General features: G+C 39.1%; 1 protein-coding gene and 1 long non-coding RNA gene across 2 annotated transcripts in view; one reads left to right on the forward strand and one right to left on the reverse strand.

Annotated features, from left to right (window-relative positions):
- LOC129533442 (uncharacterized) overlaps nt 1-19,686 on the reverse strand; it is a 169,924-nt gene that overhangs the window by 149,935 nt on the left and 303 nt on the right. Inside the window, exon 2 of the long non-coding RNA XR_008679682.1 lies at nt 13,473-13,521. This is a non-coding gene — a long non-coding RNA (uncharacterized lncRNA). The remainder of the gene's footprint in view (nt 1-13,472; nt 13,522-19,686) is intronic.
- Nucleotides 18,443-19,686, forward strand: part of CHSY3 (chondroitin sulfate synthase 3) — a 281,190-nt gene continuing 279,946 nt past the window's right edge. The window contains exon 1 of the mRNA XM_019028551.4: nt 18,443-19,610. Coding sequence (XP_018884096.2) covers nt 18,806-19,610 — 805 coding nt within the window. The 5' untranslated portion in view covers nt 18,443-18,805. The remainder of the gene's footprint in view (nt 19,611-19,686) is intronic.

Consider the following 19,686-nt stretch of genomic DNA (forward strand, 5'->3'; position numbering starts at 1 on the left):
ATTATGTGGGTACTTACATAATATTTAAAATGTAACAATTTAAAAATGTAAAACCATTTTAAGATGTAAAAATCATTCTTAACTTGTAGGCCATACAAAATCAGGTGATGGTCTGGATTTAGCCTATGGGCTATAGTTTGCTCACCTCTATTCTAGCCCAATACCCCTATTTTTACTGGTGAATAAATGATTAGCAGAGTTGAATTTTCTATGAAAGTTTCACAGATATTGTAGCAACCCTAAAAGCATGGACTGCAATGTAGGTCTCTTGATGTCCGACATCACTGTATCATTAATGAATAACCTAAGAAGAAAAGGGGCATCAATACAGACAGGAAAAGACAGCAAACCCCAGCTGAAGCCAAAACCACATAGAAAATGACTATATAAACACTCACTGTATAAAAGAACCGTGTTTAGCAGGTTTTTTCCTTTCCCAAATTCAATCCCACTGAACTCTTTTTGAGCACAATTTCCTATGATTCATAAATAATTCATATATAATATACCAGAAGTTCCAGATGGCTAGGAACTGTGTGTGTACCTCTCTCTCTCTCTACATATATATAGATATAGATATAGATATAGATATAGATATAGATATAGATATAGATATATATGTCCAGCTTTCTACCTTACCTTCATAGCCTACATGTTTCCAAATTTTAAAAGGTCAATAAATACCACCTAACGAATAAAAAAGTAAAAATGGGAAAATACAGCTTCTTTTTCTTCTCACAGCCATAACTTATGTCTTGATGTGTAGGCTGAAATATTAGTGATAAGCTTAGGGATTACAGAGCAGAAAATAAGATTGCTTCTAGTGTAAATAAGCTTCCATTTTGGGATTATTTCAATTAGTTTTACTTAGCAAGGTCTTCTAAGGAACTGAGCATAGACATTGGTATTAATCATTTTTTCAAATCTCTAGATCATCAAAAACTAAGAGTAAAAGGAAAGACCTATTTATCTTATTTTTATCCATATTGTACCACTAGATAATAGTAAGTTTTCTCTTTATAGAAGTATTTCAGTAATAAGGAAGAACAACGGTAGAATTAGAATATTGCCATTTGCAACTTCAAATGAATTGATGAATATAGGAATTAATTATAAACAGCTGCTTACATCAGAAATAGACAAATATTACATGTCTCCTTCTGAAAGAACATAAAGCTGTCTATGAAGTCCTTTGGTTCAAGAAGAAAAAAGTAAACTTGCATTGGCAATTCTCTACACCCTATACCATCTTACCAACTCACAGGGCATACAGAACATAGAGACGTGTGATAAATGACACCACAGGGGTGGAATCTGCAAAATCTCAGGTTGTAGGAAACCCCATAGGGCAAATGACCCAGATTTTTCTTTTTAACTAAATATAATACAAAAAAAAGACAAAGACATAGAGGCATAACCTACTAGAGAAGCTTGAGAAGCATATAAAACAATACTGATTATAGGGAATTGATGAGACTATTGTGAAAATATGGAACTGATGAGACTGTTGGGAATTTGAATAATATTTAATAATATTAGGAAATGTTTCTTGGGTATTTTGTAAGGTCATGATATTTGGTTATTTTAAAGTCCCTATCTTTTAGAGATACATACTGAAATATTAATATATAAATGATATTGTATTTGTGATTTGCTTTAAAATAATCCAGTAGGGATCAAGCCGGTGGTGATATAGATAAAATTGGTCATGAGTTGAAGTTGGATGAACTGTACAGGGAGTTCTAGTCTATATACTTTGCATATGTTTGAAATATTCCCTGGTAATTTTTTTTAATAGTCAAAGGGAATCCCCCAAAATAAGACATGGTATGATGGCAGTAGTGGTCCCCTACCATGAATTCTGGTAGTTCAATAGGAAGGGGCAACAGGGAAAACATCAGCAGCCCCAATAGTCCCATAAAGTGGATTGTATACATAAGATACATTCCTCAATTTACAGAAATCTGAATTTGCAAGGCACATTTTTTGAAAATTCACTTGGTGTATTAAGGATTACTTACATGGTTTATATCTGTAGTAGTATAGAAATATGCTTTAGGAGTGAATATCGCTTTCAATTAGTGGGTTAGAGCAGAGGCTACCAGGGTCCTACCCACATCTCCTCTCCTTACCACTTCAGTGTTTGCTAATGTTCTATCTTACAATTACCAGCCCTTTTAACTCTTCACCGAGGGGCTTCCTCTGGCAGGTGGAGCGCAGTCTGACTGTGCAAGGGGCTGGCTACAAGTGCCACAAGACAAGATAGTGTCCCCTAGGATGATGAATGAAGGTGTTTGTGTATAAATATCCCAACTTCTTTTCCATTCGATAAGTCTAAGGGTTCATGGCCTACACTGACTACCAGAATTTCCCAAGTAGAGTTATGCTCTATTATCTACAATGGTAACTGGCTTCAGAATTTATCCTTTTTTGGCTACTTTTCTTCCCTTAGTTTTCCTTTTTCACTTTCCCACTTTTATACCAGTATTCCCTGGGATCACTTTACAAATAAACAACTTATTCTCACATCCTTATCTCAAAGTCTGCTTTATGAGTAATTCAAACCAAGAGGTAGGGAAATATACATATATTAAATTTGAAAACAAAATTAAATGAAGGTAATTTTGTTCTGTACTGGAGAACCTAGGATTTTAGCCATCAATCCATGTTTTTGAGATTGGTAAATGTAAGTAGAAGGGTATAATAGTTTTGCTTTTCATATTAGTTCTTATATTAACTTAAAGTGTGCTGTTAGGACTTTGAATTATCAAGTTATCAAGAAGATTTAAACAGTAGTTCACAAGCTCTAGTATGCTTAAGAATTGCTTAGCATTTATAATTCACATTTATTGTGTTATAAATGTGGATTCCTGGCCCCAACCTTCAGAGATTCTAATTCAGTAGGATTTCAAATTTACTATTAATAGTTATGCCACAAAAAAGCATTAGAAATACTTATGTAATATTCCACTTTGAAAAACACTGACCTAGGTGCCAACGTTTTAATTATTTGTATACCATCATGGCCACTGGGTTCTGCATGCATACAAGAAGGTTTCAGATGACTGTACTGTGTCCTGGAATCCTAATGCTGTGCTGCTAACACTAAAACCTAGATTTAATTTTAATCTGATTCAGATGGCACTGTTTTATTCCTGCCTACTTTTCTGTAAAGGTCGACATGGGGAGAGCAGTCTGGAACAAAAATAATGTGTGTTGTAGAATGGAGGGTGAGCAAAGCTTCAGTGGGGGTCTAAAGAATGTAGTGCTTCACCCTAACTTATAATATTTGCTCTTATTCTTGGCTTGAAGCTATTCTTCTTGTCCTCTTTCTGCCTAATAAAAACTCAGAGATAAGGCCACAGGGGCCCAGTGAGAGAAAGCATCATCACCATTCCCCACCCAATACTATGGATCCTGCACAATAGTGTTGTTGCATTTTCTAGATGATGACCACTTGTAAATTCTTCTAGAATTTAACTTATGCGTGCCATTTTACTTTTTTCATATTCACAAAATTTAATTTGGAGTAAGCATTCCCTCTATTCCTAGAGCTCCAATTGGCATCAAAAGGAAAATAATTGCTCCTTCAACTTTATTGGTATGGCAAGGTTATCTTCCTTCCTCACTAAATTTTATGACTGTCCAACTATAGAATTAACTAATCAAGACATTATTTCTTTGATGGAATAATACAAAATGATTGGAACTTCAGAGTAATGCACTATCCTGGAGCTTATTTTTGTAGAAATGAGAAGTATATTCCCCAAATTGTTAAAGGTATTAATTTGTTACTGTAAATAAATTAGACAAGTCTTGAAAAATTTAAATTATATTGGCCTCAGACGATTCATTCAAACTACTGGATTCCTAAAAAACAATAGGTAGGTGTGACTCTAGAAACATGGAGACAATCATGTACTTAAAAACATTTCACTTGCTTAGGATTGTCTTGCCTATACGGGCTCTTTTTTTGTTCCATATGAAACTTAAAGTAGTTTTTCTAACTCTGTGAAGATAGTTGATGGTAGCTTGATGGGGATAGCATCAAATCTATAAATTACTTTGGGCAGTATGGCCATTTTTATGGTATCGATTTTTGGTATCCATGCTTATGGAATGTTTTTCCAGTTGTTTGTGTACTCTCTCATTTCCTTGAGCAGTGGTTTGTAGTTCTCCTTGAAGAGGTCCTTCACATCCCTTGTAAGTTGTATTCCTAGGTATTTTATTCTCTTTGTAGCAATTGTGAATGGGAGTTCACTCATTATTTGGCTCTCTATTATTGGAGTATAGGAATGCTTGTGATTTTCACACATTGATTTTGTATCCTGAGACTTTGCTGAAGTTGCTTATCAGCTTAAGGACATTTTGGGCTGAGATGATAGGGTTTTCTAAATATACAATCAAGTCATCTGGAAAGAGAGACAATTTGACTTTCTCTCTTCCTATTTGAATACACTTTATTTCTTTCTCTTGCCTGATTGCCCTGGCCAGAGCTTCCAATGCTATGTTGAACAGGAGTGGTGAGAGAGGGCACCCTTGTCTTGTGCCAGTTTTCAAAGGGAATGCTTCCACCTTTTGCCCATTCAGTATGATATTGGCTGTGGGTTTGTCATAAATAGCTCTTATTATTTTGAGATACATTCCATCAATACCTAGTTTATTGAGGGTTTTTAGCATGAAGGGGTGTTGAATTTTATCGAAGGTGTTTTCGGCATCTATTGAGATAATCATGTGGTTTTTGTCATTGGTTCTGTTTATGTGATGGATTACGTTTATTGATTTGCATATGTTGATCCAGCTTTGCATCCCAGGGATGAAGCCGATTTGATCATGGTGGATAAGATTTTTGATGTGCTGTTGGATTCGGTTTGCCACTATTCTATCGAGAATTTTTACATTGGTGTTCATCAGAGATATTGGCCTGAAATTTTCTTTTTTTCTGTTGTGTGTCTGCCAGGTTTTGGTATCAGGATGATGCTGGCCTCACAAAATGAGTTATGGAGGAATCCCTCTTTTTCTATTGTTTGGAATAGTTTCAGAAGGAATGGTACCAGATCCTCTTTGTACCTCTGGTAGAATTCAGCTGTGAATCCTCTGGTCCTGTGCTTTTTTTGGTTGGTAGGCTATTAATTACTGCCTCAATTTCAGAACTTGTTACTGGTCTATTCAGGGATTTGACTTCTTCCTGGTTTAGTCTTGGGAGGGTGTATGTGTCCAGGAATTTATCCATTTCTTCTAGATTTCCTAGTTTATTTGTATGGAGGTGTTTATAGCATTTTCTTGTGGTAGTTTGTATTTCTGTCGGATCAGTGGTAATATCCCCTTTATCATTTTTTATTGTGTCTATTTGATTCTTCTCTCTTTTCTTCTTTATTAGTCTGGCTAGCAGTCTATTTTATTATTTAAAAAAAAACAGCTCCTGGATTCATTTATTATTTTGAAGGGTTTTTCGTGTCTCTGTCTCTTTCAGTTCTGCTCCGATTTTAGTTATTTCTTGTCTTCTGCTAGCTTTTGGATTTGTTTGCTCTTGCTTTTCTAGTTCTTTTAATTTTGATGTTAGGGTGGCTATTGTACATCTTTCCTGCTTTCCCTTGTGGGTATTTAGTGCTATAAATTTTCCTCTACACACTGCTTTAAATGTGTCCCAGAGATTCTGGTACATTGTGTCTTTGTTCTCATTGGTTTCAAAGAACGTCTTTATTTCTACCTTCATTTTGTTATTTACCCAGTAGTCATTCAGGAGCAGGTTGTTCAGTTTCCATGCAGTTGTGCAGTTTTGAGTGAGTTCCTCAATCCTGAGTTCTAATTTGCTTGCATTGTGGTCTGAGACACAGGTTGTTATAATTTCCATTCTTTTGCATTTGCTGAGGGTGTTTTACTTCCAATTATGTGGTCAATTTTAGAATAAGTCCAGTGAGGCGCTGAGAAGAATGTATCTTCTTTTGATTTGGGGTGGAGAGTTCTATAGATGTCTATTAGGTCCGCTTGGTCCAGAGCTGAGTTCAAGTCCTGAATATCCTTGTTAATTTTCTGTCTCTTTTATCTGTCTAATATTGACAGTGGGGTGTTAAAGTCTCCCACTATTATTGTGACTTCAAAGTATACTACAAGGCTACAGTAACCAAAACAGTATGATACTGGTACCAAACAGATATGTAGACCAATGGAACAGAACAGAGGCCTCAGAAACAACACCACACATCTACAATCATCTGATCTTTGACAAACCTGACAAAAACAAGCAATGGGGAAAGGATTCCCTATTTAATAAATGGTGCTGGGAAAACTGGCTAGCCATATGCAGAAAACTGAAACTGGGCCCCTTCCTGACACCTTATACAAAAATCCACTCAAGATGGATGAAAGACTTAAACGTAAGACCTAAAACCATACACACCCTAGAAGAAAACCTAGGCGATACCATTCAGGACATAGGCATGGGTAAAGACTTCATGACTAAAACCCAAAAACAATGGCAAAAAAAGCCAAAAGTGACAAATGAAATCTAATTAAACTAAAGAGCTTCTGCACAGCAAAAAAAAAAAAAAAAAGAAAAAAATCATCAGAGTGAACAGGCAACCTACAGAATAGGAGAAAATTTTTGCAATCTATCCATCTGACAAAGAGCTAATATCCAGAATCTACAAATAACTTAAACAAATTTACAAGAAAAAAAAACCCCATCAAAAAATGGGCAAAGGATATGAAGAGACACTTCTCAAAAGAAGACATTTGTATGGCCAACAAACATATGAAAAAAAGCTCATCATCAATTGTCATTACAGAAATGCAAATCAAAACCACAATGAGATACCATCTCACACCAGTTAGAATGGTGATCATTAAAAAGTCAGGAAACAACAGATGCTGGAGAGGATGTGGAGAAATAGGAATGCTTTTACACTGTTGGTGGGAGTATAAATTAGTTGAATCATTGTGGAAGACAGTGTGGCGATTCCTCAAGGATCTAGAACCAGAAATATCATTTGACCCAGCAATGCCATAACTGGGAATATACCCAAAGGATTATAAATCATTCTACTATAAAGACACATCCACACATATGCTGATTGAAGCACTGTTCACAACAGCAAAGACTTGCAGACAACCCAAATGCCTATCAATGATAGATTGGATAAAGAAAATGTGGCACATATACACCGTGAAATACTATTCAGCCATAAAAAGGATGAGTTCATGTCCTTTGCAGGGACACGGATAAAGCTGGAAACTGCCATTATCAGCAAACTAACAGAAGAACAGAAAACCAAACACCACATGTTCTCACTCACAAGTGGGAGTTGAACAATGAGAACACATGGACACAGGGAGGAGAACATCACACATTGGGGACTATTGTGGGGGTTGTGGGGCTTGGGGAGGGATAGCATTAGGAGAAATACCTAATGTAGATGACAGGTTGATGGGTGCAGCAAACCACCATGGCACGTGTATACATATGTAACTAACCTTCACACTCTGCACATGTATCCCAGAACTTAAAGTGTAATTTAAAAAAAATTTCAAAGTTCAAAAATGCAAATTCATGGCCAGTTACTCTATATGTCACCCCACTATTGATGTTCCATCACGGACAGAAAATTATTTTACTATTATTATTTTTATTATTTTTCTTTTGAGATGGAGTCTCGCTCTGTCACCCAGGCTGGAGTGCAGTGGCGGTATCTCGGCTCACTGCAACCTCCGCCTCCCGGGTTCAAGCGATTCTCCCGCCTCAGCCTCCTGAGTAGTTGGGACTACAGGCATGCGCCACCACACCCAGCTATTTTTGTATTTTTGGTAGAGATGGGGTTTTGCCATGTTGGCCAGGCTGGTCTCGAGCTCCTGACCTCAGGTGATCCACCTGCCTCAGCTTCCCAAAGTGCTGGGATTACAGGCATCAGCCACCGTGCATGGCCAGGACAGGAAATTCTAACTCTTGTTAATTTTTTCCTAGGTAATTTTTTTTGGTACTTCTAGCAGAAAAAAACTAAAGTAAGGAATTTCTTTAGACTAGCAATCTCAAACATTTTGTTCTTAAGGGATCTCAAGCATATACTGCATGATTAATTTAAAATGAGATAAAATTAAACATTTATTATTTCATTTAAAATAACAAACCTAACACATGTTAACATGATTAAACAAGATAGTTTGTGAAAATAATTATATTTTCTTTTTTTAATTTTATTTTATTATTATTATACTTTAAGTTTTAGGGTACATGTGCACAATGTGCAGGTTAGTTACACATGTATACATGTGCCATGCTGGTGTGCTGCACCTATTATCTGGTCATTGAGCATTAGGTATATCTCCTAAACCTATCCCTCCCCCCTCCCCCCACCCCACAACAATCCCCAGAGTGTGATGTTCCCCTTCCTGTGTCCATGTGTTCTCATTGTTCAATTCCCATCTATGAGTGAGAACATGCAGTGTTTGGTTTTTTGTCCTTGCGACAGTTTACTGAGAATGATGATTTCCAATTTCATCCATGTCCCTACAAAGGACATGAGCTCATCATTTTTTATGGCTGCATAGTATTCCATGGTGTATATGTGCCACATTTTCTTAATCCAGTCTATCATTGTTGGACATTTGGGTTGGTTCCAAGTCTTTGCTATTGTGAATAGTGCCACAATAAACATATGTGTGCATGTGTCTTTATAGCAGCAAGATTTATAGTCCTTTGGGTATATACCCAGTAATGGGATGGCTGGGTTAAATGGTATTTCTAGTTGTAGATCCCTGAGGAATTGCCACACCGACTTCCACAATGGTTGAACTAGTTTACAGTCCCACCAACAGCGTAAAAATGCTCCTATTTCTCCACATCCTCTCCAGCACCTGTTGTTTCCTGACTTTTTAATGATTGCCTTTCTAACTGGTGTGAGATGGTATCTCATTGTGGTTTTGATTTGCATTTCTCTGATGGCCAGTGATGGTGAGCATTTTTTCATGTGTTTTTTGGCTGCATAAATGTCTTCTTTTGAGAAGTGTCTGTTCATGTCCTTCACCCACTTTTTGATGGGGTTGTTTGTTTTTTTCTTGTAAATTTGTTTGAGTTCATTGTAGATTCTGGATATTAGCCCTTTGTCAGATGACTAGGTTGAGAAAATTTTCTCCCATTTTGTAGGTTGCCTGTTCACTCTGATCGTAGTTTCTTTTGCTGTGCAGAAAATCTTTAGTTTAATTAGATCCCATTTGTCAATTTTGGCTTTTGTTGCCATTGCTTTTGGTGTTTTAGACATGAAGTCCTTGCCCATGCCTATGTCCTGAATGGTAATGCCTAGGATTTCATCTAGGGTTTTTATGGTTTTAGGTCTAATGTTTAAGTCTTTAATCCATCTTGAATTAATTTTTGTATAAGGTGTAAGGAAGGGATCCATTTTCAGCTTTCTACATATGGCTAGCCAGTTTTCCCAGCACCATTTATTAAATAGAGAATCCTTTCCCCATTGCTTGTTTTTCTCAGGTTTGTCAAAGATCAGATAGTTGTAGATATGCGATGCTATTTCTGAGGGCTCTGTTCTGTTCCATTGATCTATATCTCTGTTTTGGTACCAGTACCATGCTGTTTTGGTTACTGTGGCCTTGTAGTATAGTTCGAAGTCAGGTAGCGTGATGCCTCCAGCTTTGTTCTTTTGGCTTAGAATTGACTTGGCGATGTGGGCCCTTTTTTCGTTCCATATGAACTTTAAAGTAGTTTTTTCCAATTCTGTGAAGAAAGTCATTGGTAGCTTGATGGGGATGGCATTGAATCTATAAATTACCTTGGGCAGTACGGCCATTTTCAAGATATTGATTCTTCCTTCCCATGAGCATGCAATGTTCTTCCATCTGTTTGTATCCTCTTTTATTTCCTTGAGCAGTGGTTTGTAGTTCTCCTTGAAGAGGTCCTTCAAGTCCCCTGTAAGTTGGATTCCTAGGTATTTTATTCTCTTTGAAGCAATTGTGAATGGGAGTTCACTCATGATTTGGCTGTTTGTCTGTTATTGGTGTATAAGAATGCTTGTGATTTTTGTACATTGATTTTGTATCCCGAGACTTTGCTGAAGTTGCTTATCAGCTTAAGGAGATTTTGGGCTGAGACAATGTGGTTTTCTAGATATACAATCATGTCATCTACAAACAGGGACAATTTGACTTCCTCTTTTCCTAACTGAATACCCTTTATTTCCTTCTCCTGCGTAATTGCCCTGGCCAGAACTTCCAAGGCTATGTTGAATAGAAGTGGTGAGAGAGGGCATCCCTGTCTTGTGCCAGTTTTCAAAGGGAATGCTTGCAGTTTTTGCCTATTCAGTATGATATTGGCTGTGGGTTTGTCATAGATAGCTCTTATTATTTTGAGATACATCCCATCAATACCTAATTTATTGAGAGTTTTTAGCATGAAGCGTTGTTGAATTTTGTCAAAGGCCTTTTCTGCATCTATTGAGATAATCATGTGGGTTTTGTCTTTGGTTCTGTTTATATGCTGGATTACATTTATTGATTTGCATATATTGAACCAGCCTTGCATCCCAGGGATGAGGCCCACTTGATCATGGTGGATAAGCTTTTTGATGTGCTGCTGGATTCGGTTTGCCAGTATTTTATTGAGGATTTTTGCATCACTGTTCATCAAGGATATTGGTCTAAAATTCTCTTTTTTTGTTGTGTCTCTGCCAGGCTTTGGTATCAGGATGATGCTGGCCTCATAAAATGAGTTAGGGAGGATTCCCTCTTTTTCTATTGATTGGAATAGTTTCAGAAGGAATGGTACCAGTTCCTCCTTGTACCTCTGGTAGAATTCGGCTGTGAATCCATCTGGTCCTGGACTCTTTTTGGTTGGTAAGCTAATGATTATTGCCACAATTTCAGAGCCTATTATTGGTCTATTCAGAGAGTCAACTTCTTCCTGGTTTAGTCTTGGGAGGGTTTATGTGTCGAGGAATTTATCCATTTCTTCTAGATTTTCTAGTTTATTTGCGTAGAGGTGGTTGTAGTATTCTCTGATGGTAGTTTGTATTTCTGTGGGATCGGTGGTGATATCCCCTTTATCATTTTTTATTGTGTCTATTTGATTCTTCTCTCTTTTCTTCTTTATTAGTCTTGCTAGCGGTCTATCAATTTTGTTGATCCTTCCTTCAGTTCTGCTCTGATTTTAGTTATTTCTTGCCTTCTGCTAGCTTTTGAATGTGTTTGCTCTTGCTTTTCTAGTTCTTTTAATTGTGATGTTAGGGTGTCAATTTTGGATCTTTCCTGCTTTCTCTTGTGGGCATCTAGTGCTATAAATTTCCCTCTACACACTGCTTTGAATGTGTCCCAGAGATTCTGGTATGTTGTGTCTTTGTTCTTGTTGATTTTAAAGAACATCATAAAGAAAATAATTATATTTTCAAACACCCCCAAGAATTTTGAAGACTAGCAGAAAAATAATCTGCTCTCCTGGTGCCAATATTCTGTTGAAACTCATAAATCCTTACTTTAAATAACTATTGAAATATTTGTGTCATTATTAGTTCACTACAGACTTAAATAAAAATCCACTGCTGTATGCAGCACCTTAAGATGAATTATAAATTATTCCTGCCTCATTCACTCAAGATACAAAATCTTAGATAGAATACCCAACTTGCTAAGCCTAAGCCATATCCCCTTGACATGGGGTTGAGAGATATGGTATCTAACTTCTCCTACATCCTAGTAAGGTATCCTAAAATTTAAATAAGAGTAATCATTACGGAAAAGGAAAGACCCCTAATCTCCCCTCTTATGTTTAACTTGTCATGATATGTGGTTATAAAGAAATGTATATATGTGTGTTTCTATATGTACATACACACACACATATATATAGTGTTTCTGTATGTAAACACATACATACATATATATTTATGTGTATAAATATGCAATGTATTCATATGTTGATATCTAGGAATGCAACACAATGAATCCTGTAAACATCCTGAAATCCAATTGTCTCTGTCATTTAAAATGTTTTTAGGCTTAATGTCAGAAATGGTATTTTTTTAATTTAAAAAATGTTTTAGCTTCCCCCATCCGTTTAGTTTTAGTTGACATGTAATAATTGTATATATTTATGGGATACAGAGTGATATTTTAATACATGTACATAATATATAATGATCAAATCAGGGTAATTAGCATATGATACCTATCACCTGAAACTTTTTACCTTTCTTTGTGATGTGAACATTCAAAAATCTTCTCTTTTAGCTTTTTGGAAATATACAAAAATGATAATGAACCATATTCACCCTGTGATGCTTCAGAACACCCAAACTCATTCCTCCTATCTAGCTGTAATTTTGTATCCTTTATGCAAGTTCTCCTCCTCCTCCCCCTTATGCTTCCCAGCCTCGAATACCCACAACTCTACTCTCTACTGGAACTGGATATATTAAGGAAAATAAAATAAAGTATATTAGTAAGATTAATTTCACATGTCCTTGCTTTGTAAAATGTGACTACTAAAAAATTTTAAATTACATATGTGGATAATATTATATCTCTACTGAACAGCACAGATCTATGGGACAGGAAAGGAAACCAAGTAATTAACAGGGATTGACAATTAAAGCAACAGAAAGAAGGTGGCACATGCATTTTATTTTAAGTTTTCCGAGATAGGAAATATTGAATTGGAGATTATTCATATTTTAGGAAAGTAGTGAACGGAGGCAATTAAAAATAAAAATCTTTTTTTTTAGCATAAATTCAGGTTAGTGATTAGGAACTCGAGATTTTGCAGCCCATTACCTAATCATAGACTATTACTACTTACGAAAAACTTCTCATGTGTAAATAGTCTCTTTTTCTTTGTAAAAGCTTGACCGAGTATTTTGCTTATGTCTCAGACTGTCATGGGGCCAAGAGGGGCTGGAAGAAGTGGATGTTTTTATTTCAATTGATTGCTTTTTGACCCTTTCCTATGTGACAGGAGGAGTTTCATTCTTTCCTCCTCAATTGATCTTCTCACTGATTGTTTAAACAAGTGGACCATCTCTTGGTTAGGTAAATCTATAGAAAATAAATGAAGAGTATGTTCTGACCTTAAACAAATGAAGTATTTTTTAAAAAACTTTTTATTATAGAGATCCAAATTTATCTGAAGATAATTACCTACCCTAATAGTAATCAATACCTGGTCAATCAGACCCTATTCACATCTACATCCATTTAGCACCTCCCTCCATCCCATATATTTAAATCCCAGATATCATACCAGTTTATCTATAAACATTTCAGTATGTATTTCAGAAAATAAGGACTCTTTGTATAAAAAAACAAGGCTACAATAGCATTATCATACCTAAAAAGTAATTCTTGATTAATAAACCTTTGGTAGCATCAAATCTGCTCAGTGTAAAAAAATTTACTGGAACATTTTCATGGTGATTAAATGTAGATTAATACCAGGCTCTGAAACTTACATAGTTTTATGATATGCCATAAATAATTACCTTTTCATGTTTCAATATATGAATTTTGATCATCTTCTCATGCTGATTTCTGAGAAAATAAAAATAGAATCGAATTGTTATCTTATTATGTCCCTCTGATTAGAATACTCCTTGGCAATATCAAAAATATTTTGTAACACAATTTATCCCTTAGGAACAAACTGAATTACCATTATGATTATTAACCACTAGATGCCACAGTTGCTTCACACAAATGAAATTAACTCAGCCTTGATCTGTCAAGAAAAAATAACATTCAAAATAGCTTAGTAAAATCCTGATTCAAAGTGTCAGTACAAGCCTAATCTTGATTATACCTTGTAACAGAAGCATAAACTGGACATTCATGTATATATTGACCTTTTACTTTCATAAATGATCAAAGAATGATTCCACCCTTTAAAGTCACTTGCGCCTTTTCTGTGATTTTAAAGTTATTAGTAACCTTTTCCAATTAGTTTTAATATCTAATGTAGTCCCATTAGAGCAGTTTGCTCAAAGACTCTCTGCTAAGTATAGCAGACTTTGTCTTGGGGTGGTTGACATTAAAGTCTTTCGAAAGCCACAGGAGCACAATCTCTACAAGAAGAAATCTGTCTTCACTGTGAATCCAGATGATATCTTATGTTCCAGTAGCTACAGCTCAGAGAAGGTGGCAAATAATTCATATGTTACTGTAGTCTAATATGGACATATTTGAAATTGTTTAAGGGTTTAGGAAAGACAGAAAATCAGTTTTGTAATTTTCTTTGTAAACTATTATAATTTTAGAAGGATTTTATTATTGCTTTTTTCTCAAAATCCACTATAGAGGTGCTTCACAGAGATTTTATGAGATGGTTCACAAGTATACTTATTGGCACATTCTTGCTTAGATAAGAACAGCAACTATATGAGACATTTTTTCCAGAGTTATTATTATAGAATTACCTGTATTTGTGTATTCTTTCCTCTAACACAGTATATAGATTTTTATTATATTTTGGTATGCAATTATATTTATTTTTCTTCAATGTTAGTTCCATGAAAATTTCCTCCTCAACAACCCTTACATCCAATTGAAATTTTTAAAAATTATTCCTATAACTTATTAATGTTTTGAAAATAAAAAAGTGAGTTCTTGATAGAGATTTCCGAGAAAATTACCTCCTCTAAAAGTCATGTATCTTCAGAACTAAAGTGAGTATGAGAAAATTACTTCACTGACTTTGGGAAATGCCCACAAATAACAGGAATCTGAATACATATAAAATTAAATTTATATAAAAATCTTTTCCCAAAGCTTCTACTTATTACAAATAAGGAAAGGGGCAGATGCTGTGCAGGAAGAAAAAAAAAGAGGCTTGTTTTTCCCCTTCTATTCTAAAGTGATGAGGTCACTTCAATAAAGATTTAAATGTTTTCTCTAATTCTACCCTTGTCCCACTGTAGTTTATTTTCTCCCCATAGGAGCTAGAATGATCTTTGTAAACAATAAATAAAAACCAGATCACTACTCTACACAACAGCTTCATTGTCACTCGGAATAAAAGCCAAAGTCTTTATGAACGTCTGCAAGGATCTATATATGCACTGTCCAATATGGTAGTCCCTAGCCACTTGTGTCTATTGAACATTGGAAATATGGCTAGTTTGAATTCAGATGTGCTGTAAGTGATGAGCACACAATGGTTTTGAAAAATTAGTACTAATAAAAAGAATGTAAAATATCTCCCGATATTTTGGATATATTAAGTTGAATAAAAAGTATGAAAATCAATTTCACCTGTTTTTAAATGAGGCTTCTAGAAAAAAAATTAAATTATATGTCTTGCAGTTGTGGCTCACATTATAATTCTATTCAGCACTGACCTAAATTATCAACAAGTCATCCGCTTCCTCCTTTTTCCAATCTACTTTGGCCTCTGCTGTGTCTCAATATGCCATGTCTGTGTCAAAGACTTGTGTTAGCTACTCCTTCTCCTTGAAAAGTATTATTTCAGATATCTTCAGGATTAGTTTCCTCACTTTTTTCTGTTTTCTGCTAAAAGTATCAGAAAGAACTTTCCTGACGTATCAGTTTTAAGTGGCCTCACCCAACACATAATACACTCACTATCCTTCTCTATTTTTTAAATAAACACTTACACCGACATATTACAGATATTTCTTTATATGTAAAAATACTTCATATACACACATGCATGTGTGTGTGTGTGTGTGTGTGTGTGTAATCTCCTCTTAGAATACAAGCCCCATGAAGTCAGGACTTTGTTTTGTCTACTTTTTTTTTCTCAGTGATAGTGTGTGCCTCACAGTACATACTAAATAAGTATCTGTTAAATAAATGAAAAGATGAAATGTAATAAAAATGAGATGATAGATACCATGAGAGAGACGTTTTAGCATAAGGGAAGGGATTAGAAAATGAGAACATTTCCTAAGTGTTTACAATGAACTAAACATTATGCTAAGCACTTCATATAGTATATTAATAAAGCCTCACAGAAATGAATTTACAGATGAGAAATCAAAAACTTAGAATTTTCACAACTTGCCCAAGGTCACTTGCCTCATATGTAATATCACTTCAATGATTTCATTTTATCTGAATCTTTTCTACTGCCTTCCCTGACTCCCAGACTAAATTAGATGCTCTTATAAATATTCTCAGAGTACTCTGTATTTCTATTCATATCATTTATCACCATTGTAATTCATTTCATAGTGTGATGTTTAATGTGTCTTCTTCAATGCACTATAAGCTTCATGATGGGAAGCACTGAATAGTTTGTTGACATCTCCATGTCCAGAGCCTTCCACCTTGTCTAATGTTTAATCTCTAATATACACTTGTTGAATAAGTGAATGAAATTCACTTCCTCTCCAAATATTCCAAACAGTTGATGAATGGGTTATTTATGCCCAATGAGAATTAATGATTTTGTAGATCAACAATATGAATGGCATCCATTACCATAAAGCCCAGTTGAACACTGCAGGGGAGAGGGTACTGGTGTGTAGGTGGACTTATTTGTCCTTTACTGTTGACCATATGCAATAGGAAATCCTCTGGAAATGTGCTGTCCTACTTGGTAACCCCTAGCCACATGGGGCTATTTAAATAAAAAGTAATTAAAATTAAATAAAATGAAAATTCATTTCTTCAATCACACTAGTCACCTTTCAATGCTCCATAATTTTATGTGGCTACTAACTGTCTTATCAGCACAAATAAAAAAAATTTCCATTATAGCGAAAGTTCTATTGAATAGTACTATTCTAGAAATTTTAAAATGCCTTTGACGATTTAAAAATCAGAAGGGGCCTGTTTGACTAGCTTTATATTCTAACTAAAATTTAACTTTGAGAGAGTCCAGTAATCTGTATTCCCAAGTGTCTCTGGGCAAAACCTAGACATGGAAAAGGAGCTTCATTGTCCAGCAGATGAAACATTTAGTCAGACGTGCTCATGCACAGCCAGTGACCGGTGTGGAAAGAACCATTCCTCCAAAGGCTCCAGGCAGGCCTAGTGTTCCAGGGACACTGCCAGCACCTCGCTGGATCGAGCCATTATGTCTAATGCCATTCAATACCATCCCTTTGCGTTTGATGTCTAAAACAGAAGACTGAAATTTGAAGAGAAGGAAGTACTTGGGATGCCAAATGCACCCCAGACTATAGCTTTATGCACAACCTTTAGAGAGAAATTTGTTAATGCTCCCTTCTTCAAAAATCATATACCTTCAGGTAATTTCTTCCTAACGTAACTAAGGCACAATGATTTTGGCCAATACAGCTTAACTTTTTTTGAGATTCTGTTGCTGGACAATTTTCCTCCCTCATTGGAGAGGTAAAATTTTCCTGTCTTTGGCTTAGAAAATAAAACGGTTCATAGGCAAGAATAAAAATCATATCCTCCATTTTATTTTTTGATTAAGTTCACTTATTTTGTGGGGGTAAGAATTTCTTTCGTTTGGATCTTCAGGGTATTGGCCCTGTGAATGTGTGCCCATTTCTCCACTATTTGCCAGTCCCACTGAGCCAATCCTCTACCAAGACTGAAAATAGACCATAGTTCTCATTTCTAGAACAGATATCATCAGGAGAGCCGAGGGGGAGACCATTAGGCAGCCCCACATTTTCCAACTCAACAGGTGGAGGACATGGGATTTTTACCTTCTTTGGGGATTGAACCCCCACACACCACCATCTCCCTTAGCCTTTCAGGATAAGTATTTCCAATCCCTCAGAGATTTTCTTGGGAGAGACCCCTAACGACAATGGTGCTTCTGTGAAGGACTGAGGAGAGCTGGTAGAGGATGCAGGTAGGAGGGAAGTTAGGCTGGGAGGAGAGGTGCTGGGATGGGACGTTTGGTTTCTTGATAAGTGACCGACTAGAGAGAGAAGGCGCGGAGTGGCAGCGGTAAGAACAACGTGGAAAGGACGGAAAACGCGAAGAGTGGCGCCCTGGCGGACCTGGGGCGGGGCAGAATGGTAAGGGTCACGCCAGGACGTACCCGGCTGTGGGCCGGGGGAGGAGAGCCCGGAGGGACAGAAACGAACTTGCTGGGGGCTCCCGGACCCGAGCTCCGCCGATGAGGTCAGCGGAGCCTAGGCGCCGGGAGGAGGCCAGTAGTGCCCCCAGACACGAGTGTCGGGAGGCCAGCGGAGGGGCGGGACGGGACGGGAAATGGGACGAAGAGCAAGAGCTGGGGGAGGAGGGAAGAGGGGGCGTCGGCGCTGCAAGCCGGAGGCGGCCCGACAGGGATCGTTTCCTTCCGGAGAGGAGGCCGGCTCTGGACTGAGGCGCGGACGCGGGGCGTCCAAGGGCGGGTGACGGGGAAATACCGCGGCCCGCGCTTCTCTCCGGCTGGCAGCGGTGCCGCCTGCGGCTCCTCCTCCGGGCCAGCTCGGAGCCCGGCGGCGGGGGGAGCGGGAGGCGGGAGTGAGGGCGGGGGCTCGGGAAGGAGGGAGGAGGGAGGGCCCAGGCGCGCCACTGACAGGGTGGCAGCCTAGGAGCGGACGCGTTGCCGCCGCCGCTGCTCCTCCTCCTCCTCCTGCAGCTCTTCTCGCTGCCGCTGCTGCCGCCACCGCCGCCGCCGGGAGAAGTTTCACTCTCGACCCTCGCTCGGAGCCCCGGCCCAGAGCTGAGCGGGAGCCCGGCAGGCAGCTGCAGCCCGCGGCAGTCGAGGCGTCCGCGGCGCTCCGATCTCCAGCCGGTGTCGGCGCCTAGGCGGCCGGCTGCGGCCACGGCTGGGGGCGCAAAGGCGGAGGAGGGGCGGGTGTGAGCCGGCGAAACCGCGTGCCGCGCCGCGACAGCCCAGCGAGCGTCCGCGCCCGGGACAGCCGCGATGGCTGTGCGCTCTCGCCGCCCGTGGATGAGCGTGGCATTAGGGCTGGTGCTGGGCTTCACCGCCGCGTCCTGGCTTATCGCCCCCAGGGTGGCGGAGCTGAGCGAGAGGAAGAGACGCGGCTCCAGCCTCTGCTCCTACTACGGTCGCTCTGCTGCTGGCCCCCGCGCCGGCGCTCAGCAGCCGCTCCCCCAGCCCCAGTCCCGACCACGGCAGGAGCAGTCGCCGCCCCCCGCGCGCCAGGATCTCCAGGGGCCACCGCTGCCCGAGGCAGCACCCGGGATCGCCAGTTTTCGAAGCAGCCCCTGGCAGCAGCCACCTCCGCTGCAGCAGCAGCGGCGGCGAGGACGCGAGCCTGAGGGCCCGACGGGGCTTCCCGGTGCTCCAGCGGCCGAGGGGGAACCCGAGGAGGAGGATGGGGGCGCGGCTGGGCAGCAGAGAGACGGCCGGCCGCGGAGTAGCCACAACGGCAGCGGGGACGGGGGCGCTGCCGCCCCGAGCGCCCGACCCCGGGACTTCCTGTACGTGGGGGTGATGACCGCGCAGAAGTACCTGGGCAGCCGCGCGCTGGCCGCGCAGCGGACCTGGGCGCGTTTCATCCCGGGCCGCGTGGAGTTCTTTTCCAGCCAGCAGCCCCCCAACGCCGGCCAGCCCCCGCCACCCCTGCCTGTCATCGCGCTACCGGGTGTGGACGACTCCTATCCTCCCCAGAAAAAGTCCTTCATGATGATCAAGTACATGCACGACCACTACCTGGACAAGTATGAGTGGTTCATGCGCGCCGACGACGATGTCTACATCAAAGGTGACCTCCCTGCGCCGGCTTTCCAGCCTGCCAGTCTCCCCGACTCCTTTCTCTGTAACCGGTCCTAGCCCCTGCC

This window comes from Gorilla gorilla, chromosome 4 (genome assembly GCF_029281585.2).
Source record: "Gorilla gorilla gorilla isolate KB3781 chromosome 4, NHGRI_mGorGor1-v2.1_pri, whole genome shotgun sequence".
Classification (NCBI taxonomy): Eukaryota; Metazoa; Chordata; class Mammalia; order Primates; family Hominidae; genus Gorilla; species Gorilla gorilla.